This window comes from Arvicanthis niloticus, chromosome 2 (genome assembly GCF_011762505.2).
Source record: "Arvicanthis niloticus isolate mArvNil1 chromosome 2, mArvNil1.pat.X, whole genome shotgun sequence".
Lineage (NCBI taxonomy): Eukaryota > Metazoa > Chordata > Mammalia > Rodentia > Muridae > Arvicanthis > Arvicanthis niloticus.
In genome coordinates this window covers 77,447,543-77,474,137 of record NC_047659.1, presented here as the reverse complement: position 1 = coordinate 77,474,137, position 26,595 = coordinate 77,447,543, and the positions used below count along the sequence as shown (strand labels likewise).

The window sequence follows — 26,595 nt, the reverse complement described above, 5'->3', positions numbered from 1 at the left end:
TCTATGTCAGGTATCAAGTTAGAATCGGCTAACTCTAGTTTCAACTGACTCTAAACTTTCTTTTTTAAGCATTTAAAATGCTTCCTGCCATATAGTAGATAGAATTTCTTGTACCATTTGTCTAAGAAAGATTTATGTTTTTTAAAAAAAAAAACTTAGATTATCAGAAAACATATTATTAACTAAAAATAATGCTAGGGTTTTTTTTTTTTTTTTAATTAAGAAACAAATTTGACGCTTTCCTTTCAGCGGCGCGCGGCAGCAAGATGGCAGTACAGATTTCCAAGAAGAGGAAGTTTGTAGCTGATGGCATCTTCAAAGCTGAACTGAATGAGTTTCTCACTCGGGAGCTGGCTGAAGATGGCTACTCTGGAGTTGAAGTCCGAGTTACGCCAACCAGAACAGAAATCATTATTTTAGCCACCAGAACACAGAATGTTCTTGGGGAGAAGGGTCGTCGGATCAGAGAGTTGCCTGCAGTTGTCCAGAAGCGGTTTGGCTTCCCTGAAGGCAGCGTAGAGCTTTATGCAGAGAAAGTGGCCACAAGAGGCCTGTGTGCCATTGCCCAGGCAGAGTCTCTGCGATACAAACTCCTGGGAGGGCTTGTGGTTCGAAGGGCCTGCTATGGTGTGCTTCGGTTCATTATGGAGAGTGGGGCCAAGGGCTGCGAGGTTGTGGTGTCTGGCAAGCTCCGAGGGCAGAGGGCCAAGTCCATGAAGTTTATGGATGGTCTGATGATTCACAGTGGAGACCCTGTTAACTACTATGTTGACACTGCTGTGCGCCATGTGCTCCTCAGACAGGGTGTGCTGGGCATCAAAGTGAAGATCATGCTGCCCTGGGACCGCAGTGGTAAGATTGGTCCCAAGAAGCCTCTGCCTGATCATGTGAGCATTGTGGAACCTAAAGATGAAATCTTGCCCACGACCCCCATCTCAGAACAGAAGGGTGGGAAGCCAGAGCCACCTGCCATGCCCCAGCCAGTGCCTACAGCATAACAGGGTCTTGGCAGCTGCATCTGGAGGCTGGATGTTATCTTGTAAAAACATTAAATAAAATCTTGAACAAAGAAAAAAAAAAGAAAGAAATTTGACAAAAAGTATCATTGAAAAATTATAAATCATCGAAAATTATAAAGGACTATGCTGGTTAGTTTTATGTCAGTTTCACACAATTTATAATTATCTGAGAGGAGGGAACCTCCATTGAGAAACTGCTTCCTTAAGACTGGGCTTGTAGGCAAGCTTTTAAGGCATTTTCTTAATTAGTGACCAATGGGGCAGGGCCTAGCTCATTGTAGGTTGTGCCATTCCTGGGCTGGTGGTCCTAGGTTCTATAAGCAGGCTGAGTAAGCCATGAAAAGGAGACCAGTAGCAGCAGCCTCCATGGCCTCCGTGTCTTGACTTCATTCAATAATGGACAATAATGTGGAAGTGTAAGCCAAATAAACCTTTTCCTCCCCAACTTGGTTTTAGTAGTGGCATTTCATCATAGCAATTATTACCTTAATACGCCAGCTTATTGCTTAGTGATAGAAAGCTTGCTTAGTGCACACAAAGCCTTGGGTTTGAGTCCACCACAGTAACATAAGTTGCATGTTAGAGGTTCAAGCACCTCTAACAGTGCCTGGTACATAATTATGTCAGAGAGACAGGTCAATATGTTTTTAGTGAATGAATAAATACCTAAAGATTCAAATAATTTTGTATCTATCCTTTTGCTATCTCCCTCTCAAAAGTCCCCTCAAGTCACCTTCTTTTATTTCATGAAGTCATAGAATAAAGGAAATCGGGGGAAAAAAAAAAGGTGGGGTTTGGTGGTGGTGGAGACGGATGGGGCTAATATTAAAATAGGGTTTTAAAATATTCAACAAAATATCTGTATTTCTGGTTTGTTTCATTGTTTTTTGTTTGTTTGTTTGTTTGTTTTTTGAGACAGGGTTTCTCTGTGTAGCCCTGGCTGTCCTGGAACTCACTGTGTAGACCAGGCTGGCCTCGAACTCAGAAATTCACCTGCCTCTGCCTCCCAAGTGCTGGAATTGAAGGCGTGTGCCACCACTGCCCGGCAAATATCTGTATTTTTAAAGACTTATTGATGAGTTAAAATACTGAAGAAAAAGCTGGCAACATTAACATTTAAAATAAAATTTCATCAAGAAAGGGGAAAGTCATTGAAAGCATGGCTGAAAAGTATTAATCTCAGAGAAAATGTCACCTTTCAAAATCAAAGCAAAGACTGCTGTGATGAGCCAGGGCTGTACGCAGGCTTCCGTGCCCTGGCGTTGGCCTAGTTAACTAGTATATTAATGTGTTTACAGGACCATTGGGTATCTTCTCCCACCTAAAATTCTGAACAGACCATTCTATGTGTTCTAACTCATCGCCCCACTCCCCTCTGACACCTTCTTCTTCTCTCCCCCCTCAGAAATCTGCTCCCTTCTTTTCATCCAGCCTCCCTTCCTTTTCTTTCTTGAGAATGTATCTCCCGCTCATTCTACTTTGTAACCCAGCACTCCAGGAAGATTGTCTTCGTTTGCCCCCCATTGCTGTGATAAAATATTGGCCAAAAACGACTTGGGGAAAAGGGTTCATTTCGCCTTACAATTCTCAGGCTAAGTTCCACTGCCGAGGGAAGTCAGGGCAGGAACCCAAGGCAAGAACCTAGAGGTGGGAACAGAAGCAAAGGCTTGCTTAGTGACTTCCTCCTTGTGGCTAGCTCTGCATGCTTTTCAAAACAACTCAGGGTCACCTATCCAGGGTGGCACCACCCACAATGGGCTGGGTCCTCCCACATCAATCATTAGTGAAGAAAATACCTGACAGGCCATTTAATGGGGCATTTTATCAACTGTGAATATCATGTGCATATTCTCTAATGAAGTCTGTTTTTACTTTTTCAGCCCACTTTTTAATTGCATTTCCCCCTTATTGTTCTTAGTTCTCCATGGCTCCAAGTTCTGCATCCAGATTCAATCAATTGTAGACCAAAATATTCTGGAAAAATATCTGTACTGAATATGCAGACTTTGACATTTCCTAGACAACAACGCACATAGAATTTACATTGGATTAGGTATTTTAAGAGTCCTGGAGATGACTTAAAGTATACAGGAGAATGTAAAGAGGCCACACACACACACACACTAAGCCATTTTTATATAAGGGTCTTGAGCACCATAGATTTTGGCATCCTTAGAGGAGGAATCCTCGAAACAATCCCTAACAGATACTGAGTTTTGTGTATTCTGGATAAGTCCTCATTAGTTAAGTGGGAGCATTCTTTGAAAACTAGTAACCCTTGAGTAGCAAGGTACATTGCTTAGCAACTGGACCAGCAAACTGGGCTGAAGCATAACACAGAAAAAAAATCAAAAAGTTCCAAGGCTTTAGGGACAGGAGCCATCTGGAAAGCTGTCAGAATCAGCAAGAGCACACTAGGTTTCCGACGCTTTGGCCCAAAGAGGCTTCCGCGGCGGCGGGGCAGGCGGACCGAGGCTACTTTAGCCCAACCCACCTAAGTTCCCGAGGGGAGGGAAGGGTTTCAGGTAGCCACCGAGGAGCTGAAGCAGAGACCAATAGTAGAGGGGGCAGGGAGGAAGTAGTACTGCAGACTCCGCCCACGTGATCCGCCCTATCTGGCTGACCCGGAAGCGGTTGTGTGCAACACCGTGCGGTACCGTTCCCTTTTCCGGTCGGCGTGGTTCTGGAGCGGAGCGTCTTCCGCAGCCGGCCTTCGCCATGAGCGTCCCGGCCTTCATCGATATCAGCGAGGAAGACCAGGTGCATGTTGCGGGGCTCGCGGGGCGGTGGGTGCGGGAGATCTCCGGGACCGAGCCCATGAGGTGGGAGCGTGCTCTCCTAACCTGGGTCTCGGCGCGTGCGCCTCCGAGGTTCCGGACGTGGGCCCCGTGGGCGTCGGGACTCATCCGAAGTCGAAGATAACGACCCAGAACTTTCCGCGGACAGAGAACAGTGTCTGCGAACTTAGCGTGTGGCCGGGAGAACCAACTTTGAGCGTCTAAATGCGGGTCTAAGGCGGCCACAGGCGAGGGTGGCCTGTATTTCACTTGTTGAGTCGTGTTTTCTGTTCCCATAATCCCACCTGTCAGTCCCAAATCGGCTGTGAGGCATAAGCATCTGGCGGGCCATCCTAGACACTTTGAAGTTCACTAACTGGGTTTTACACTTCGATGTACAGGACAGATGGCTTCTCGTTTTTCTTGTAACAGAAGTTTAATTGTTGGGATGACAGTCTTTTAATTTTGTATAACCAAAACTATTCTTTGAAGACAGTCGTGTGCATGCATAGGCTTCTATAATAGCCACTGACAGAAACTTGAGCTTCTGTATGTTAAACTAGAAGTAGAAGAAGTTATGCACACATAGATGCAGAAGAAACATTATTTGATAGCAGTGAAAGCTAGAGTTCCCAGGAATTGGCTAGTATTTACCGAAAAGGTTCTCCTGTCCAGGGTCTGAATAGAGAACTTGTTATTTGGCCCTATTTTAGAGTGTCTTGTGGTCAGCAAGAATGATGTAAAAACATTAAACTTAACTCTTATAAAAAGGGTTGTAAAGGAGGAAGTGAACAAATGCTTTCTTTAAGTCTTAGTTAGATTATATTTGTGTCATAAAGAAAAAAATTATTTCTGGTGTTATTTTGTTCATTCTAATACGACACTTCGCGTTTTCAAAATATCTTTTTTTATAATCCCATGCCACCTTCTATAAACCTCCTATTGTTTGGAAAAATAATTCCATCAGATCTATAGGTTTGTTAGGTTTCTGAGGTAGCTAAACACATTTATGGGATTAAAAATGTTGTTTATTTCCCCCAAGGTTCTTTTGGCTTTGTTCGGCCAGACAATTTGACATCCATGCATTTAATGTCCGGCCTCCCTTACCGTTTTAATTTATGGGAAGTGTTTCATAATGGCTGACCAGGAACCTATGGAGACCCCCCCTGCCTCTGCCTCAAGTGCTGTGGCCAACTCACCCTACCCATCACCACACACTGCCCCCCACCTCTCCCTGCCACCTGTTCACATTTTTCTGTTAGCTTTAAAAGTCACCTGCATTTATGTTTCACTATATGAATGCTGAGCCAACAAAGGAAAGAAGTTATTAAAGATCATAATTAGGGAGTAAACTAAGAAACATCCAAATGACTTAGTACCAAAAGTGCTTTCTGACTCAGAGAGCCATCTTACGTTTTAAGATACTTGTTACACAGTGCATCCAATTTGACATGCAAGCATTGTAATGCAGGCTGCACTGACAGGCATTATCTTTTTATATTGATATCTCCCAAAATGCTTGTCTCAAATGATTCTCAAGTTATTAGCAGATGATTAGCCTGTTGTCTGGATGATGTCTGTGGCTTTTAGTAGTGCTATTTTTATATACATAGGACAGCAATAAAGTTTTCGTTTATTGGGAAAAAATCCTTCAACTTTTCAAGTCAGATTGACTTCTCTTTAGTCCCCATCCTTAGTGAAGACCACTTAGGTTAAATAAGAAAGCATTTGCTGCAGACTGGAAGTCCAGTGGATGCAGGTGACAGGAAACTGAATATGATCTTTGTGAACTGTGTGCTACATGGGCTTTGTAGAGGGGGGGAGGGAGGGAATCAACACAATCTGAGGGCAGTTAGTTAGCACTTGTGTGTTACTTTGGAAGCAAGGCAGATGGGTTTGATATTTGTGTTTTGTCATAAGTCAGTTTCACAAGTGGCTCTAGAGATTTAGCAACCCTGTGTGTTTGATTCATAGGCTGCTGAACTTCGTGCTTATCTGAAATCAAAAGGAGCTGAGATCTCAGAAGAGAACTCGGAAGGTGGACTTCATGTGGATTTAGCTCAGATTATTGAAGCCTGTGATGTGTGTCTGAAGGAAGATGATAAAGGTTTGTTTTAATTCTTTCTACAAAGTCTTTCTTACAAGTTCTCATAAGAGAACTCTACCTTAAAATTTTTCTTGTCAGTTATATGCCTTGGTTTGAGGCTTTTAAGATTTTTAAGCAGTGTGGTGGGGAAAGAATACAATCAAAAATACATTATGAAAAATTTTTTAAATTAAATGTTTTCAATCAATTTTTAATGTAATCTTTATATAATTTGGGTTTTTTTTTCTTTTCTATTAGACCTGTAAAATAAGCCATTCTGGGGAAACCTTTTGAATATATATGCTACATATAATAGATGTTGGTAGTTTTGAAATGAACTGAAGAGGTTTGGATGGACACCAAAGGGGGTCTTATTTCTAGTAATATTTAATTGTTGGGCTGCTCTCATTTATTGAGATACAGCTGGAATTTCTGTACTGTGAACTCTGAAATATTTGTTAAAGTTTAAAGATTAAATTTTGAGTGTAATTAATATCTGTAATATTTAAAAATGAGTTAATCAGCTAGAAATTTAATAGCCCTTCATTTCTATATAATCCTCTACACGAGGTACAAAGTTTTCTTCAGTTGAGACATCCTGACCTAAAATCCAGCTAGTAATTTGAAAATGGTTAGATATTATGCCAATAAAAATCATAAAAAAAAATGTGGCCATGTAAATCATTCACCTGCTTCTGAATGCCAGCTCTACAGTGGTGCTGGGAAGTGTGAATTCATGGATGCTGTATACTTAAAGCTCTCCCTGAAATCAGGGTCTTCTCAAACTTCCACAATAGCCAGACTGTGTATTTTAAGCATCTTTGTATTGAAATATTAGAAATACATGACAAGTTATACACGCTGAACATTGTGTCTTTGCTGATTATCCTCTTGATGCCTATGCAGATGTTGAAAGTGTGATGAACAGTGTGGTGTCCCTCCTGTTGATCCTGGAACCAGACAAGCAAGAAGCATTGATTGAAAGTCTGTGTGAAAAGTTGGTCAAGTTTCGGGAAGGCGAACGCCCATCTCTGAGACTGCAACTGTAAGTTTAAGACTGCAAGACATGGGTGGAGAGATAGCTCTGCAGAGTCACTCATGTCAGGTGGCTCAGCTTCCCCCAACTCCAGCTCCTGGGGATCCAATACTTCTGGTCTCTGCTGGCACCTACACACGTGCATGCACACACCTACACACATGCACACCTACACACACACAATTTAAAATAATAAAAATACATTTTTTTAAAAGAAACAGCACTCAAAGAGAGTTTGTATGGTATAAATTGTGATTGCTAGAAGCAAATATTCTGGAAATGGACTGTCAGTAGCTTTCTATATCTTGGGCAGTCACTCAACCTTTCTGTGCCCAGGTTCTGTCTTTTGTAAGATGAAATTATTAGTGCTGCCTTGTCTTTGTGGTGGGAGCAGATAACCTCAATTAGTACTTTTGTTTGTTGACCAGGCTCAGCAACCTTTTCCATGGGATGGACAAGAATACTCCTGTGAGGTACACAGTGTACTGCAGCCTCATCAAAGTGGCGGCATCATGTGGGGCCATCCAGTACATCCCAACAGAGCTGGATCAAGTGAGTGTTCTAGCTAAGAGAGGAGCAGTTCCGTGTGTCCTGAACTTCATCTTTGATTCTCCTTTTGGGCAGTGTGGGCAGCTTTTTGAGACAGGAGCTTCTGTAGCCCCAGGTGGACTCAGACTTGCTGTGTAGTTGTGGATGAGTTTGAACCAGTCCTCCTGCCCCTCCTAAGTGCTGAGTGCACTAAGCTGAATATGTGCTGCTCAGATCTGTTAATTCTCTCCTTTCCTAAATCTCGTTGTAGGTGAGAAAGTGGATCTCTGACTGGAAGCTCACCACTGAAAAGAAACACACCCTCTTAAGACTACTCTATGAGGCGCTTGTGGATTGTAAGAAAAGGTATTCAGAAGTGCTGCACTGACTCCCAGCTGTTTATTTGTAGATGGGCATGTTTCTTGAAGACAAGTCGAGCTAGTAGTTTTACTTTGTTCTCCACAGTCATCAGAAATCTCTCGCTCCTAAGTTAAGGGTAACTGCAGAGACTTACTGGGTAGCATAACTGGTAGAGAGCTTAGAGGTGTGAAGCCCCGAGAGCCCAGAACCACTTAAAACCAGGTATGCTGGGCCGTGCTGGGAAGGAAGCAAGATTAGGAGTTCAAAGTCATCCTCTGAAGTGTATACAAAGTTTAAGACCAGCCTGGGGTACGTAAGTCCCTGTCCTTTAAAAAAATTTTTTTTAAAGTTTCCCTCATTTTTAAACTTTTTCAGAAAGCAAAACTTGATTTTGTTTTAAAACAATTGTAAACCCCAAAGCTGTGTGTGATGTTAGATGATGTTACTTAATATTTTGATAGTACCGGGGTGATGCTGTCATTTCTGTTAAGAGGTGGTATGGGCTCTGAGAAAGAGAAGTTGCTCTGAGCTAAGAACTGCAGAATTAAATGAGTTCTTCTTGGGTTCCGGCAAGGTCTTGGTGTAAAGGCTTCTTTGTGTTCAACTCATCACACCCACTAGGCAAAATACCTTCTATTTCAATATCCTAGCTTTAGGTGCCTGCAAACAGTCAGCCATGTTGTATGGCTGTTTAAATGCAGGCTAATCCTAGCTGCTTTACCTAGCTTTTTCTTATGTGTTTAATACTTCTTAAAAAAAAAAAAAAAAAAAATACTCTTCAGTTAATTTCCTTAACACAAATTTCATAGTAACTTTTAGTGCTAGTATTAGGAAGATTAATTCAGTTAATTAATTAATTAACAATTAATTGTTATGTGGTACATTGTAAATATTTTCATACTGTTTAAGAAAAATTACAAGAAGAAACAGGTGATTTTGTTGTGAAGGTTGATGTTTTATAATAAGCAAACAGTGCCTACCTTTGTAATCTGTATTCTGAAGCAGTGGGTAGTTTATGCTGGCCTGGTTGTAACAGCATTTTAACCAGTTGTCAGTGAAAGTTTAGTTGAGAGGAAGTCGTTTACTTTGAAGACTATTCCAGATGGAGTACATGCAGAGACTTAAGAGACACGTGTATTTTAGTGTACAGGCTGTGGAATCAGGCCTCTGGGGTTTAGACCTTGAGTTTATTTGTATGGCCCTGAGCAGAGTAGACTGCTTAGTGTAGCTGTAGTCATTCAAAATGGAAATAGTACCCTTCTGCTCCTTATGTCGGGTTGTTAAGGACATCACATATGGAATTTTAAAGGCTTAATTACTAAGCAAACACTTGTTAATGTTGAGTGGGACTATCATCCCTGTTGAGCTTTTCATTTTTTAAGCTTGCCTTTAGGAATTGAGTTGGTTTTTCCAACACAGTGGTTTTAGGTGATGGGTGTTGTGATTGCCTGTGAGTGTAAGGTGCTTGCTGGAGTCGGTCTCTCATCTCTGAAGGATGTCTCTTTATCATTGCTTGTTTGGCTCTTAGCTGTTATATATGGAAAGGAAATAATGGAGTTCCAGAGCTATTCTCAGAGAAATGAGATAGGTCAGTACCATCTACCAGGACTACTGGATATGTCCTGGTGTTTGTCTATTACAGTATACTTAGCCACAGCTGAGCACTTTTCTCTTTTAAAAGGTTGTATTATTTGTGTGGGGGCAGGGCATGTGCAGGAGGGGCACATGAGTGATTGAAAATCAGAGGACAACTTAGTGAAGTCAGTTCTCTCCTTTCACCTTTCCATGGCTTCTGAAGGTTTCCACAGATGTTCCTCTTTGGAGGGCAAGTACGTTTGCCTTTGAGCCATCTCACAGGCCTCACCTTTTCTCTCCTCGAGACAGTTTTGACAGTTAGATTTTGAGGCCCCCTGGTATTCTCTCAGTCACAGCTCTCTGTCTCACCTACCTGTTCTGTTGTGTTTGTTCACTGTGGTTTGCTTGCTTGCTTGCTGTAGCTGTGGAGGAGCCAGGGACCTAGTGTTCCTTTGATGGGCTGGTTCTTTGTGTTGGTAGTTTATATTCCCTGCTGCACACTTGGCATCTGGGCCAGCACCTGTGCCCTGACCAGCTAACATGGGCCAGTGCCCTGGTCACTGCAGCTCCATTTGCTCCCTCACATGTCTCTTAGAGTGCTTTATCTTGAGCAGTCTTCTTATTCTTAAATGTTATCTACACATTGAGGATTTTGAGTTTTTACCTGTTCTGCTGCTTCTTTGAACTTCAGGTGTCCATTCCTAATTAACATCTCCTAATAACTTAATAGTTCCAAAAGTTAACCGTGGATTTTCCCCCCAAATTCAAGAAATTACCTTCTCCTTTTTTCCAGTTGATTAAGACCAAAACTTGAATTCATCTTTGACCTCTATGTCTTACATCCACCAACAAACCCTCTTGGCTTTGAATAAATTTAAAGTCAACCATGTCACTTCTATTGCTACCTGACAGCTAAGCCACTGTCCTTTCTTACTTTAAATTGTCCATTATCCAGCCCTTGTTTTGATCCTTGTTATACTGTTCTTTTTGTTTTGTTTTGTTTTGTTTTGTTTTGTTTTGTTTTGTTTTGTTTTGTTTTCGAGACATGGTTTCTCTGTGTAGCCCTGGCTGTCCTGGAACTCACTCTGTAGACCAGGCTGGCCTCGAACTCAGAAATCCACCTGCCTCTGCCTCCCAAGTGCTGGGATTAAAGGTGTGGGCCACCACTGCCTGGCTGTTAAACTGTTCTTAACTCAGCTTCCAGAAAGTTGTATTTAATATGGGTGATCAGACTGTTTCTCCTCTAGAGAGACCCCTCCAGGGCTTCAGTCAGAGGATCAGGACAAAGCCAACTCTAGTCCCATGGCACTGAGTTTTCGCAACAGTGGCTCATCTGCTTCATATATACCAATTGCCTACTAGCAACTGTTCTAGTAACAAGTCTCTAGCTATCCACATGGCTCCCCTTCCTCATGTCACTCAGTGGTTCCAGGTGTTAGAAGGGCTGTCTTGGCCTCCTGTGTAGCTAGTGGCTTCCTCTCCATCTCTGTTACTATAGATTTCTTCCCTTTTGCCAACAGGAATACAATATATTTAATGCTTAGTTTTGTCCCCACTAGAACACTATTTCATGAAGGGAGAGACTTGTTACTAGAACAGTTGCCAGTAGGCAATTGGTATATATGAAGCAAATGAGCGGCTGTTGCTGATATCATGGCCAAGCAGTGACTATGAGAGGCAGAGATGTGAGTCGCCGCTGTCCAGTGCTAGCCTGAACTGGTAAGGATGTGCCTGACAAAGGCACGCAGTGTGAAACTTACTGGATCTCTTGTAAGCATGTAGGAGCTCTTCCTAGTTTTCTGAACTGAGAATTAAACTGCAGTGTTTAGATCTGATCCTTTATTCTGAAGAACAGATGCAATGCAGTTTATGCCAGTCTGTTCATCAGCATGTGGGTTTTTTTTTTTTTACTTATGTGGGCATTTTGCCTGCATGTATGTCTGTGTACCATGTGCATGCCCACATTTTAAAGAGTGATGCTAGTTAGCTAAGCCCTTATATGTCATATGCCATGCTGTACAGTTTAAATGGAGTACTTGATTTTTAATAAAAAGTTATACTAAATTGAAATATACTGTGGTTGCTAAGGCTAGAAGACATAGTGTGCCTGGAATGGCAAATAGATAATGAACTATGGTAGTACATGGGTTTCTTAATGCTTTCCTTTGGATTTTTATAATTATAGATAGCACTGTGTTTTAAGATGGTAAGTGCCACATAATTGCATATATATTGTATATAATATGTGTATACACACGCATACATATATGCATGACAACCCAGGTTATCAGGCTTGATAGCAAATGCCTTAAACCTAAACCACCTTATATGCCTATGTTTTAACATTTTGCATATGTATATAATATATGTACATCATTGAACTTAAGGTAAACACAAGTCCTACTGTGTTTCTTAGGTTGAATGTAGTTAAGAAGGGAAAAAATTTCTAGAAAAGGAGAAAATCCAATTTTTCTCAGCAGCAACAATTTCTGGACTAGCTGAAAATTTATCAGTTAAAGGGAGTAAGGAAGGGCAAAGATAAATGCTGGGCTTGGTTGCTTAGTTTTTGGAGGCACTGGGGCTAGAATCCAAAGCCTTTTACATACTTGCAAGCGCTTTACCATTGAGCTACGTCCCTAGCCAAGATAAGCGTGTATAAGCCTCCAAATTGAATAAATGTACTCAGTTATTCTACCCTTTTATGATAGTAAAGATTGACTGTCCACATAATTTTAAGGATAATTTACATCAGAAAGCTACTTGAAGCAATGATTTAAGTGCTTGATGTTGGCCCAACAGCCACGCTGTCCTAGCAGCTTAACTTGGGCCTTTATACCTTTGCCTGGCAAGTCATCTTGCCCTGCCCTGCTCTCCACCTTAACTTGTTTTACAGCAAAGACTAGAGGGTCAAGGGAGATTTTCTATTTTAGGGTCTCAGCTTACCTGACACACCTTCAGAGACTCTACTTACTCTGTACCCCCACTTTCTGCCCCTTCTTTTTTCCCTTGCCTTTTATTTTCTTCATAGTATTTAATAGTTTGTTATTTTTCCTTAATTGTCTGACAGGTTCTGTGAGTTTTTTTTCTTTTTTAAATAAAATTGGTCACTGTTTCATGTATGTATATCAGTAAGTATTTTTAGTAGCGAGAGTAACTACCAAAATTCAGACCATTGAAATGATCCTCTTTTCAGTGATGCTGCATCAAAGGTCATGGTGGAATTGCTCGGGAGTTACACAGAAGACAATGCTTCCCAGGCTCGAGTTGATGCCCACAGGTAATACTGAGCATTGCTCCAGTGAGCACTTAACCATCAGCTTAAGAGATTGAGCTACAGACTTCATTCAGTTCAGCAGTTGATGTGATTGATCTCTGCAACAGCTAGTAGGCCAGAGCTAGTCAGTAGCTTGTTCAGGATTGATACTGCATGTGAAACAGCTCTCGGTGTTTACTGTACAGACTTGTGTTGTTAGAGGCTAATAAGTACAACCAAAGACTTAGAACTCACTCTCGGCCAGTTTTTCTTAATAAAGTATGTAGATGGGAGAGAGTTGGGTTACTTGGCAAAATTTAGCCATTTGCTAATGAGAAAATAAGGACTTTGTGCTGTGTCATTAACATAAAATGAGGCTAGAATTAGGTTTTTATGAAGTTTCTGCAAAGGGTTATTGAACGTGTACTTGGACATGGCAGGGATTCCTGCTTTGGAGTTAGACTGCCAGTGTTTAAGCTTTTAGCACAGAACAACTTAATTGGCATTTGCTAGATGAGTTTCTTGTTTTTCTCAACTGTTTTTCATGATCTCTAAAAATGGTCATGAGAACAGTCTGTTAGGATGTTGTAAGGGTAAGTGGTCATGAGAACAGTCTGTTAGGATGTTGTGAGGGTAAGTTAAGTGGTCATGAGAACAGTCTGTTAGGATGTTGTGAGGGTAAGTGGTCATGAGAACAGTCTGTTAAGATGTTGTAAGGGTAAGTGGTCATGAGAACAGTCTGTTAGGTTGTTGTAAGGGTAAGTGGTCATGAGAACAGTCTGTTAGGATGTTGTGAGGGTAAGTGGTCATGAGAACAGTCTGTTAAGATGTTGTAAGGGTAAGTGGTCATGAGAACAGTCTGTTAGGTTGTTGTAAGGGTAAGTGGTCATGAGAACAGTCTGTTAGGATGTTGTGAGGGTAAGTTAAGTGGTTATGAGAACAGTCTGTTAGGATGTTGTAAGGTTAAGTGGTCATGAGAACAGTCTGTTAGGCTGTTGTAAGGGTAAGTGGTCATGAGAACAGTCTGTTAGGTTGTTGTGAGGGTAAGTTAAGTGGTCATGAGAACAGTCTGTTAGGATGTTGTAAGGGTAAGTGGTCATGAGAACAGTCTGTTAGGATGTTGTGAGGGTAAGTTAAGTGGTTATGAGAACAGTCTGTTAGGATGTTGTAAGGGTAAGTGGTCATGAGAACAGTCTGTTAAGATGTTGTAAGGGTAAGTGGTCATGAGAACAGTCTGTTAGGATGTTGTGAGGGTAAGTTAAGTGGTTATGAGAACAGTCTGTTAGGATGTTGTAAGGGTAAGTGGTCATGAGAACAGTCTGTTAAGATGTTGTAAGGGTAAGTGGTCATGAGAACAGTCTGTTAGGATGTTGTAAGGGTAAGTGGTCATGAGAACAGTCTGTTAGGATGTTGTGAGGGTAAGTTAAGTGGTCATGAGAACAGTCTGTTAGGATGTTGTGAGGGTAAGTTAAGTGGTCATGAGAACAGTACTCTGTTGTATTACAGCTTTTAGAGCAAACCCTCAATAAAATAGTACTGACCTGTTTTAACCTGAATTTGTATCCTGTCCTTCCTATATTGAACTTAGATTACTAAATTAAATATGTTTTATGATCTACGAAATAATCAGCAACAAGCAAGAATTTCAAGGCCCAGCTTACTTTGCGTTTTCTCATCAAGGTGTATTGTGCGGGCACTGAAGGATCCAAATGCCTTTCTTTTTGACCATCTTCTTACTCTAAAGCCAGTCAAATTTTTGGAAGGCGAGCTTATCCATGATGTAAGTAGTTTGTCTTTTGGTGTGAATAGTGTTTCTCCAGAGTCTTACATTCTGAAGCAGCAGCCCTGTCTTGTTTGTATTCATACAGGAGGTTACTGGAGAGATCTTACCATCTCTTGGGAACAGGCTGATAAAACCAGCTTTCTCCATCCACTGAACACTGTTCCTTTATCTTCTGTATTGGCCTGGCCATTTTAAACTTCACTAATCACATTTCTTTTTATTACTTAATATCACCACCCTAAATTGAAGTAAAAAAAAAAAAAAAAAAAAAAACAAATAGCCAGTCTTGGTCATTACCAACTATTGCTCAAATAGCCAGCATTTGGGAGGCTGGGGCAAGGAGATCACAAGTTCAAGACCAGTGTGAACTATGTAAAGCAGCAAGACGTTCTCCAGAAACAAATGAACCCCATGTTCATAGCTTTGAAACACAAGTAATTATTTTGTATTGTTTTCCATTTGGGCTAAGTAGCTTAAGGGCTCAGTGTACTTCCTAATTGGTTCATTTTTAAAATGAATTAGATGGTGTTTGGACAGTATGCTGGTAAAGGCCTCTACATTAAATATGGAGAATTATTGTTAGAAGACATAAAATATCCTTCATATAGCTTCTGTCTTGATACTATTTTGTCTCTTATCTCTGTAGTTATTAACCATCTTTGTGAGTGCTAAATTGGCATCGTATGTCAAGTTCTATCAAAATAACAAAGACTTCATAGATTCACTTGGTAAGTGTTGGGTATTGATTGGGTTGGTTTTGTATTTGTTTTTTCTTTTTTGAGGGAGAGACAGGAATGAGCATGGAGTCATCACACCTGGCATAGAAATACTTATTTTAAAAGCTTTAAGATTGATGATGAAAGGCTAGTGGTTACGATTGAGATACACACACATATACACACACATTTTATATTATTGCTTAAATACATGCTAATGTGTATAAACCATAGTTGCAGAATTGTATCATGTTTCTCTCCCCTTTAATAAATAGTATTCCATATAAGGTTGGCTCTACTGCCCAAATGAATGTGTAGTGGTATTTACACAGTAGTAAAAGTTCTCTGAACTACAGTTTAAAGACAGCATAAGATGTCTTGATTTTGTCTTTGATGTTCTTTTGGTTTCTTTGGTTTTATATTTTTATTAAAATATTGATGTGGGCGTGTATGCGCACACATATGTATGAATATCAGAAGACAACCAGGAGGAGTCTGCCCTCTCCTACTTTGTATCATGCTCAGGTTGTTAGGCTTGGTGGCAAGTGTCTTTCCAGGCTGAGCCATCTTGCTAGCCTTTGAACAGGTTTTAAATGTTATTAAACTACTAGTTTTTTAGTTTTGTTTGAATGCTTAAGTCAGCTGAAATAAAGGGACTTTATTTTTCTGGTAGGTAGCAATTAAAATAGAGGTTGATTTGTGTTTCATAATAAAATGGATGATTAACTGTATTGGCTATGTGAGGTGTGGATACTGAAGAGAACTATTGTAGTTTACTTGACTAAATTCGTTTTGTAGTTTGGTTAACTTTATTCCTGTCACCTCTACATTCTGTACAGCCATTGGTTTAGGGGTTAACTTATAAGGTTGACTTATTTGAACATACGGTGCTTAAAATATACCAAGATGAGATGCATGAATGTCTGTGGAGAATACTTTGCCAGGTGCACTAGACCCAGAAAACCACATTCTGTCCCAGTTAATTTGCTTTGTGGCATGAAGCTGTGTGATGGAATGTTAATGTCAGCACCCTCTTTATTTACGCACCAAGGCAAAAGGAGTAGTAATTAACACTTTGACACTCCCCCATCAATGTGTAATTGACTGTTTCAAAGGAGCACTGGTTCATAAGCTATTGCATGCATTAAAACTGCGTTTTCTATATTGCAGCATTTTAAGACAAGGGTCAGTGACAATGCAGAAATTGCTCAATGATGCACATTTTTTTATTACTGCATTAAGGTTTTGACATATTAGTAATGAATAAATGTTTCCATAAAATTAGATTTTTTATAACTTTAAAATTGAAATACGATGGAGAGCCCCAGAGCCTTCCTCTGGGAAGGGAGCCCCAGTTCATGAGCCAGAGCACTGCTGCCTTCAGGTTTGTAACTCAGGCTTCCCCTGCACAATAGTTTGCTTTTTCAGAACAGGAGTCCTAAAGACGACTGTACATTTGGTCCCTTATTTAAAAGTAATAGCTATAAATGTGGTTTTTAGGCTGAAATAAATGATTTTATGCAGTTCATCCCGGGAATAAATTTCATTCCTTTGATTCCTTTGATTTTCATTTATAGTAGGGGTCCTGTACAAGAGTATCAGTAAACTATTTTAAAGAGTATTTTTAGGGACTAGAGAGCTGTCTCAGTAAGTAAAGATATACTTAGGCAAGTGTGAGAACTAGGGTCAGACTGCAGCACCCATGGAAAAGCTGGGTGAGTCTGTGTCTGTTACCCAGTGCTGATCGTGCAGAACAGGCAGATCTCAAGGTCTGCAGCCTAGGCAATCTATCTGAATGGTCAGATCCAGGGTTAGTGAGAGACCTTTCTCAAGAAAGTGGAGAAGGGATAGTGGAGGCCACAGGTTTACCCACCTATTCCGTAAGCACATGCATCTGTATCTGTGCATGCAGTTTTTAATCAGATCCTCAGAGTTTGAATTGTTTTTTCATAATCCGAAGACTATTTATGCATATATAACTGAGAATGGTAAGGGATTTTTGAGAATTTTTAAATATTATTTGATAGGAACAAATCCTAACTGCTAATTTACTGCGCCAACTAGAAAAAAAATTCTTTAATTTACCTTTTGTTTTTGAACATCTTCAACTAGAAATCTGCTTTTTTTATAGATGCTTTAAGAGAAATGGCTATTAAATGTTATATTATTAAATTCCACAGGTGGCATCAGTTTGTCAAAACATTTTTTTAATTAACACTGACAACTTGGCCAATTGTATCATTATCTTGTGTCAACCAGATTGCCCTAACATGTCCACATGTAATCTGGTGTTGCCCAGTTGCTACCTTCTTGCTTCAGAAAGTTAATCACCGTCTGATTTGCATTTGTTAATTAGGGTTAATGTGCACTAATTGATTTTTTTGATGCTTGTAGATTAACATTAAACTCAGCAATACTTACTTGTGTACCTCATTCATTTGAGTTATGTGATCATGTTTTTGTTGAATCTGTGCCAAATCAGAAGCCTGTATCGCAATTACAGCTAATTAACAGATGATCGTGTCCTATATGAACAGGCTTCCCTTAGTCTTCCACTAATAACATGAATGCTACGTCATTTTATCCATGTGTGCTTAAATAACTTATAATACACTTGATGATGTTGCTTTTTAAAACTTGTTTTGATAATACAGTACTGTCAAAATGAGTATATAACATTCTGCTGTAATTCTTTGCTTATGGCCAGGCCAGTTAAAGATCCAAACAGCAAATACCTTTAATCTGCACTTGGGAGGCAGAGGCAGGCAGATCTCTATGAGTTTGAGACCAACCTGCTCTTCTATATGTTGCATTCCTGAGCAGCCAGGACTATGTAGAACCCTGTTCTAAAAAAAATTTAAAAAAAAAAAAAAAAAAAAAAAAGCAAAGGATCTTTAGATTTTGTAGATTATTTTGAGTTTTTACACTGTTGTATAAATGGGCCTAAATTCTCTGGCTATAATTTCCACTTTATAATTATAAGTCAAATTACTTGATCTTTGGGTTTGAGTTTTTTATTTTATTTTTTTAAGAGGAAGATAGCTTATTACATTTATGTCCAGGTCTAAAGGATTTTGTGATCTTAATACATTGTAATAGTGCATATCATTAGAGATTATGATACAAATATTAAATGATTTATATAATTTTATTCTTTGGCCTTGTCAAACATGCATATCTGTTAAGAATGTATTTGTAGCCCATGCTTAACTTTAGTCCTAAATATCTGTATTCTATTATTGATTACTATAAAATATGATAGTTTAGAAAAAAAATCCTCAGTACTCTTAGGTCAACTATAACTTGTCAGGTTTGCTCTATGTAAGTGCTCACACATAGTGATTACTGTGTAAGGGAGATTGTGGAAGCCTTGCATGGACACTCACCAGAGCTCACCATTCTACAATTTAGGCTTGTTACATGAGCAAAATATGGCGAAAATGAGACTCCTCACCTTTATGGGAATGGCAGTGGAAAACAAAGAGATTTCTTTTGATACAATGCAGCAAGAGCTACAGATCGGAGCTGATGATGTTGAAGCATTTGTTATTGATGGTAAGGCAATAGAGTGTTGTTCATTGCTTTCTAGAATATCTACAGTGTGGATCATTTTATCTTGAAATGAGCCTTGTGCTAAGAAAGCTAGGTTGTTTGGAAGTGGATGTGTGTGGCAGATAATCAGATTTATTTGTAGTAGAATGAAATGGCTTTGGGTTTTTTGTCCTGTTTTTCCAAAATCTCATTCTGTGTATGATGGTTAGAAGCAGGGATGCTTCCCTGAGTGGACTGATGCATGCTTGCGATCCTAACATTTTGGAAGCTGAGGTAGAAGAACACTACCACAAGTCAGCCAGGGTACATAGCAAGGCTGTCTTAAAACAAAAAGAACATAGATTTTAACCCACAGCTTCCAGTAGGACAGGAATGTGGACATTGTTTGTGATCATAAGGATTAAACACATTATTGCAAGCAGAGTGATGTAACTATTAACCAATCCTTTTAATTGTGAAAGTTGGAAAGATTGTACAGTTAATTAAATGTATAGAACTTGCTTTCTATACTTGGCTTGGTTTCTAATAATCTAAGTTTCCAGTAGTTATCTAAAAATGTAATACATGATTTGGAAATTAATCCTTCCCGTAAGCAACTGTAGAACAGAATAGAATTCTTTGTTTCAACTAGGTCAAAACTGTGCCCAGTCTGGCCTTGAATTCAAGACAACTCTCCTGTTCTCAGCCTCCCAAGTGTTGAGATTCTAAGTGTGAGTCACCGCACCTGCATTTTCAACTAGAATGCCCAGTAAAAAAAACCATAGCATTGAATAGTTTGTTCCAGCAATCATCAGACAGACAATACATTACATAACCTTCTTTGTTGCATTTTCTTGATTAGATTCAAAGAGCTGTTTTTTTTTAAATGTTACCATACTATAAGAATTTTATTCTGGTTAGTTTAGTCAAATCTTAGCTGTTTTTTTCTTAGAAATTGTCTATATAACTAACATGTAAAAAATATCTTTCAGCTGTAAGAACTAAAATGGTCTACTGCAAAATTGATCAGACCCAAAGAAAAGTAGTTGTCAGGTAAGGCCTGTAATATTTTGTTTCTGTAGGATAATTTAGTTTGTTCTGATTATTTCACTTAAATGTTTAGAGAACCAAGGTAGTGTTCTTACCAGTTGACTATAGTTAAACCGTGGCTGTTTATCATAATTTTATTAAGGTTCAGACTGAATGTGATTAGCTTATTTAATGAAAGAGTCCTATTTTCCAGCACATTTCATTTAATGGCTAAGTGCTGGCTAGAATACTAATGACTTTGTGTCTGCTCTATAGACATTGAGAAGAGGTCTATGTGTGAGAGCTCTAAGGAATAAGCAGCCCATGCTTAAACCCTCCTTTACCTTTACATTGTATTTAATTTTAATTTGAGGAAGATTCAACTGTGTAGTATTTTGAAAGAATACTCAAGCATTTAGAAGGTTGATTAATATTTTGTTCTTAATTTTTAGTCACAGCACACATCGGACATTTGGAAAACAGCAGTGGCAACAACTGTACGACACTCTTAATGCCTGGAAACAGAACTTGAACAAAGTGAAAAATAGCCTTTTGAGTCTTTCAGATACCTGAATTTTTATGCAAATAATTTTGTTCTTTGAGGAAAAAAAGTTCTAAGTCATAGTAAAAATTATCATCTAAAATTTGACTAATCTGATTATTTTCTCATTTTTAATGAGTATCACAAACTCTAGAAAAAGTAACGTTTCAAAGGGCCACTTAGTCTTAATCACATATGAATTCTATAAAGAAAGGAACTATTGCAGAGGTATGGGGGGAGTTGTTGTTGGGGATGATACCTATAGGGGGGCTCCACCTCTGCAAAGGAGAAGGGAAAGGTGGAATGGGGAAGGAGCTGTGTGAGGGGATACTGGGGGAGGGGCTGATATTGGGATGTAAAGTGAATAAATGAATATAATAATAACAAAAAAGGAACTAACAAACAGTGCTTTGAAGGAACTAAAGGGAAGACAAGTTAAAGGTGCCTAGGAACTAACAGCAAGCTCTGCAATACAAGATGGGATCTTCATCCTAGTGAAGAAAGTTGGAAGTGAAGACAGCAATAAATTTTAGATAACAGTCCTACACCTGGGTGTATCACCTTACTAATGGAAGCATTTAGCAACATTTAATCAATTACTTTATCTAGGATGTCTTCTACTTTTCTTCTTTTGGGCTGGTTGTCACTTTCTAAGCTTAGTAACTTTTCAATTTCAGTTAGTTGGTTCATCACAAGGCTCTGCCAGTCATTGTTACCAGGAGAAAAGGTGAGTGGATCAGGAGAGTCTGTGACCTGGATTGTCTGGGGATGGCTTCGTTGCACAGTTGAAATCAAAGGCTCTGCCTTCACCTAGGAAAGATCACATTTATTTTACCACCAAAATTAACATGCAAATGACAGTAAGGAAAATCTGTCCACCTGCAGTTAGCATAGACCAAAGCTCATGGCTGACTTAGAATGGCTGTAGCATTTTGGCAGCACCAGTCCCTGGTGTGACTTGTGTCCCAGGGATACCACAGATATTTTCTAAAAGGTCTTGAACTTATGATGAAATAAGTTTGAAACTATGCAGATAACTGTCAGTTTGTCTTTCATACCTTCCTTTCCCAAAAATGTCTTTCTGGTAACTTCTGTCAAAGTAGAGGATTAGAAATTCAAACATATAAAGATGCCTCTCTCTCTGTCAGACTCCCAGCACTGTTTGGAAGAGCCGGAAGGAGCACCGTGGCAGTCAGCAGAGGCATGCTTCCAAGGTGCTACACTAGATCCCAACACTGTATTAAACATAACTCATTTTAAGGAATTTTTTTCTGATAGAATACTAGAAAATAGAGATATGAAGAAACTAAATACTGTTGTGCATTACTCAGAAGGTCACGCCAGGGTTGTGCTGTTGGCTGCACTCTTCCTTCTCTAGCTGTTCTATAGAATCTGTCTTGTCTTTCCTGTGAGCACTTTCCTGGGTCTTAAATTTTTTCATTAGCAGTTTTGCAAAGGAACTTCAAAAACAAGACCTTTTATGAGTGTTGATGTAACTATATCTTGAATTAAGTACTGACATCATTTCCAGTTTATCCCTATCAAAAAACTTGAAGTGATTTTATGGAAAAAATTGGTCTTCAGGTAAGATTTTCAAATCTATTTTTTTCTCAAAGAGAAAACTAGATAGTTTTAGGATAATGGCTATTGTGGTTTTGGTGTGAGAGGTTTATGTGCATATTTTATAAATACAAAATAATTTATATTAAAATCCTAATATTCCAACATAATAATAAGCATTTTGATATAAACCTAAAAGTCCTTTTTAAGATTTTGACCATAGCAGTTTATAGTGAAAACAGTTATATTTTTTTCTGGCCTTAAAAATTAGAGGACAGCTGGGCGGTGGTGGCGCACACCTTTAATCCCAGCACTTGGGAGGCAGAGGCAGGCGGATTTCTGAGTTCCAGGCCAGCCTGGTCTACAGAGTGAGTTCCAGGACAGCCAGGGCTACACAGAGAAACCCTGTCTCGAAAAAGAAAAAAAAAAAATTAGAGGACAGAACCATCATATTTCCATTCCCCACAATTTAGACTAGAGTCTAAGCCGCTTAAAAGGAAACCATCATTTATCACAAAAGCAGAATCTTTTGTTGATTCTTGTGAAGATCTTGGAGGTGCTTAACATTAAGGTGCTTATTACCAAAGGTCTTTTGGTAAGCATGGCATATGTGAAGCATTATCTCATTCTACTGGAGAGTAATGGATTTTTAAATGAGCTTAGGTATTTAGAATTTAAACCAAGGTTCCCCTAAGAATTGCTATATTGCCTAAAATTCTGTAATCATTCCCTAGCCCCCTCTCAGAACCAAGGGTCTGAGCAAGTCCTACTCAACTTTTCTGGACCTTGGTTTTCCCTTCAGCTTCTTAAGACTTTAGACAAGATGACTGTAAAATTAGAAGTGTGGCATGAAATTAGATGTACATAAGTGTATAATCTGATAATATCTGCTGTGTTTGCTCAGTGTAGTCAGGACTGAACTGGAAACTAACCCTCAATTCTCATTCATTCTCATTCTCTCTCTCTCTCTCTCTCTCTCTCTCTCTCTCTCTCCACACATACACACACACACAGGTGTGCGCACACACGGGTGGGGGTAGGGGAAGTGGAATTTAGCTCTAATTGAGCTAAGTAGATGGTTCAGCTGTATAATAATAGTACCCCATGCACCTTCCACAAGTCCCCTCTTGCAGAGTTTCTCTGTGTAGCCCTGGCTGTCCTGAAACTCACTCTGTACATCTGCCTGCCTCTGCCTCCTGAGGGCTAGGATTAAAGGTGTGTGCCATACCACCCCTGGCTGACTTAGTGTTCTTATACCAAAATTCTTGCTTCATTGTTATCCAAGCACAAATTAGCAATCTGCCAAAATCCTGACTCTTGATTAATTAATTAAGGCAGAGCATTGGCATGTGCTTTGGGCTCTTCCCACATGGTGGGAGGGGTGAGACCAGAAACTGGCCACAGTGAGTGATACAGACTACAGATCAAGTTTAACTTAGTAAACTTGGCCTATTTGACCAACATGGTCTCTGCAACTCATTGCAGCGGTTTTAGTTCCAGCTGCTCCAGATATATTGGCACAGTTTGCTCATTCCTTTGTCTTTTTAGAATTCATTTCCTCTTTCCACCTCATATTTCCCCTAGTTTGGCATAAGACCTTTTGTGGGATCAGATGTGTAAATTAATAGCTTTATTCTGGGCCCTGGCCAACTTCCCTTCTGTATATAGTTAAGATTGCAGCAGACTGTACCTAACTCAAGAATAAGAGCAACCCCCTCTGAAGCCACAAAACCTGGATTGACACCTAAATGAACAGAACTGATGTGGGAAACAAAAATGGTGAAAAATAAAATTACTCTTTTCTGGCTGTTGGTCTTTATAACATACACTTCATGTATAACAGGTTGGTGGAATTTGTGTTGTAAAGCACCAGGTAAGTACTAAAACTGCAGGCCAGGTTGCCTTAGGTCATCGACAGACTAAATGAGCATAGCCTTGCTCTCATACCATCTTCCTTACCCTTAAAAGAGATTTAGTCTTATAAAAGTTATGGTTTGCTCTTAGAAGATCCACTTTGGGTTTTCCCCTACATTATGTGGTAACTAATAATGAAAGCTTAGAGGGATACTGATGCTTAGTGTACAGGTTTACTAAACTCTGGTATATCTAGAGCCTTTTTGTATTATGAAAAGTTGAGACAACATTGGACTGAGCCAGAACATATGATGCAGGTCCACCATGAATGATTATATCTAAATGACCTTGGAAGAAATTCCACATCTGTAAAATAAAGCACAGAATGTGTGGTAAACATGTTTCTTTGAAAATGTTTTTTAAAAATCTATAAATGTAGATCCTGAGAAACATTAACTGCAGGTAGAACATTAGGTATCAGACACAACTTAACTACAAAAATGGGTTTTTAAGGGAAACGGTGTTTCTGTTGGACCCTTAAGATGCTAGAGGTAGGATAGGCAGACCATGTTAAGATTTAGCCTCATCAACGTGTCCAGTTCTGACCAAAGCTTGCCTTCTGCTTGGGAAATCAGGCTTCCTTGTACCAAGTTCACTACTGTGAGAAGAACTGCATTGTTTTATTTGATGTTTCTTCCATTTAAAAAGGGAAATGAGGTACGTGGCTGAAAATTTGTGTTAGGGATGTTAGCAAAAGGTCTGCAGGATGTTGCTAGTGTAGTCTTATGAGTGGCTACTGCTTAACCTTTGAACACATAGACCAGTACTGGTCTGGATTCATCTTTGCTGAGTAAAGTTCTATGCACTAAGATATAAAACTTAGAAATGTAACCAAATAATGTCAGGTATGGTAAGTTGATGAATGGGCTCTTAGAAGCCATATGATCTCTGCAAACACTGTTTAATGCTTACATCCTAACATTATATTAGGAAGATTTTATCCTTTCATGCACTTTTCAAAGATACAACAAATTCAAATAATCAGCTTGATGCCTTATTAATAAAATATTTTGGGTGTTCAATCCACTATTTCTAAGTTAAGGTGACAGAGAAGTACATAAGATGATGCCTCAGTCCCCCGCAAACAGGCTGCTTTGTATCTACGTGATTTATACACTCTGACTTTTTCCTGCTGTTTTCTATCAGCCTTAATTGTGAAAAATGGTGCCATCTTGCCCTCTTGATATTATTCTGGAGATCAGTTAGGGCTTATAGTATCCAGATGCACACAGTGCTACACATATCTGCAGAATTAGCTCACTAAGGTCTGCTCAGCAATATTTTTAATTGACTTACATGTTCTGTGGGGAAAGAAGACTCATAAACCGTCTGTGCAGCTGCATTCCTCTCTTCACTGGGCTTTCCCTTGGGGTCTAAATGGATGTTCCAGTTACTCACAGCGTCAGCAACTCTGCTAATGCTGGTAGGATCTGATTGACAAACAGGAAATGACAACTGAACTGTATTTTCTAGACAATGACTGAACTTTCTGATCTTACTTTTTTTTGTTCAAAAATCAGTTTCCATTTCAGATTAGACTGTTTCCTAGACTGTTCTGTTGGGTATTTCTTTTCAGAAATAAGATTGTATCGTTGCCATTTTCTAAATCATTAAAAAGGGTAAGATGGTATAAATACATTCTTAAACACATACATACAAAATGTTATTTCCTGGCTATCACCTTACCCACACAAATGTTTAATGACTAATCTACAAATTCAAATTAGTGGAGAAGACTGAACAAAATAACCACTAGCATTTACAAACTAAGAAAATTACCACAAAGGGTTGTTCAGAAGGGGTTTGGAGCTTAATAACAAAAATTACTTTAAAACAGCTGAAAATGTTAAAAGACATGCTTAGTAAGAATATATTCAGTTTTAGAATTTTAGACATAAGCTATGCCATTGAAAAGTGCTCAGAAAATGGTGAATGTTACACCAGACCCTAAAGCTATGCTTAGCATTAAAACTGTACTTTGGAAGATGAAGTTATACAGTATTTTGGTGGTTTTGATTTCTCCCTACATCAGTGGTGCTAGTAAAGAAAGTATATACTTTGTCGTTAAGCCCCTAGGGTTCTTTTTAAACTTTTTCTCAATTTTCTTTCCGAAAGAAGCCTATTAAATCTGTGGACCATTCCTTGTAACCTGCATTTCTTCAATGTGTCTAAATTCACAAAGTTCCCTTAAAATCTAGTTAACAAGGTATGGTGGCATGCATCTGTAGCCTGAGCACTCTGACCTCAGTACTAGAAAGGCCAAAGCTGGAAGATGATCAGCTCAGTACCAATTAAGATTGTCCAAAAAATGCTTTAACCTCAACATCTTTGAGATTACTATTAGCAGAGTAAACATACTTTTTCGTTTTCATCACAGACTTTCTTTGATATGTTTAACTTTTAGTTGCATAGATAATACCTACTCATATGGAGCTTTTGGCATATCTTCATGTATATGCATGTTTGAGTGTCTGTAGATGCACAAGTGTGTGGCAGTCAGGCTGATGTCAGATGTCTTCCTCACTCTCCACCTTGTCTGTAGAGGTAGGGTTGCTAACTCGAAACCCAGACTGGCTAATTTAGTTAATCTGGCTAGCCAAGGATCACCTGAGGGCATTTGTTTGAGTGTTGAAGATTAAATACTTTATTTTTACATGGCAAGTGCTTTTACCAGCTGCCTTCACAGCCCAATATGTTGTACATTTTTAAATCTCTGTAGTACAAATATAAACAAAAGCAGGGAATATGAACCTCAATATTGGCACCCAATTATCCATGTCTCTCTACCAAATCTATATTTCATCAAGTTAGATTTTGTTTCTGGAATTATTTTTTAAGTTCTCATTCACATACAACTTTAAAAAGAAAACGGACCCTCTAATCTCTA

General features: G+C 39.2%; 2 protein-coding genes and 1 pseudogene across 3 annotated transcripts in view; 2 read left to right on the top strand and 1 right to left on the bottom strand.

The window, feature by feature from the left end:
- Positions 1-242: 242 nt before the first annotated feature.
- On the top strand, positions 243-1,030 carry LOC117703514 (small ribosomal subunit protein uS3 pseudogene; annotated as a pseudogene).
- A 2,608-nt stretch (positions 1,031-3,638) lies between these two features.
- On the top strand, positions 3,639-20,342 carry Eif3m (eukaryotic translation initiation factor 3 subunit M). The gene is made up of 11 exons (XM_034496541.2): positions 3,639-3,779; positions 5,771-5,903; positions 6,789-6,927; positions 7,347-7,470; positions 7,718-7,812; positions 12,575-12,658; positions 14,315-14,414; positions 15,064-15,145; positions 18,545-18,688; positions 19,657-19,717; positions 20,146-20,342. Exons 1-11 carry the CDS (start codon positions 3,738-3,740, stop codon positions 20,264-20,266), a joined length of 1,125 nt encoding a protein of 374 aa, XP_034352432.1. The 5' UTR covers positions 3,639-3,737; the 3' UTR covers positions 20,267-20,342.
- Positions 20,283-26,595, bottom strand: part of Ccdc73 (coiled-coil domain containing 73) — a 111,667-nt gene continuing 105,354 nt past the window's right edge. For both annotated transcript variants that reach the window (XM_076929369.1, XM_076929368.1), the window contains 2 exons: positions 25,005-25,138; positions 20,283-21,044 (listed from right to left, as the gene is read on the bottom strand). In XM_076929369.1, the coding sequence (XP_076785484.1) occupies positions 20,823-21,044; positions 25,005-25,138 (356 nt within the window). In that variant the 3' untranslated portion in view covers positions 20,283-20,822. The remainder of the gene's footprint in view (positions 21,045-25,004; positions 25,139-26,595) is intronic.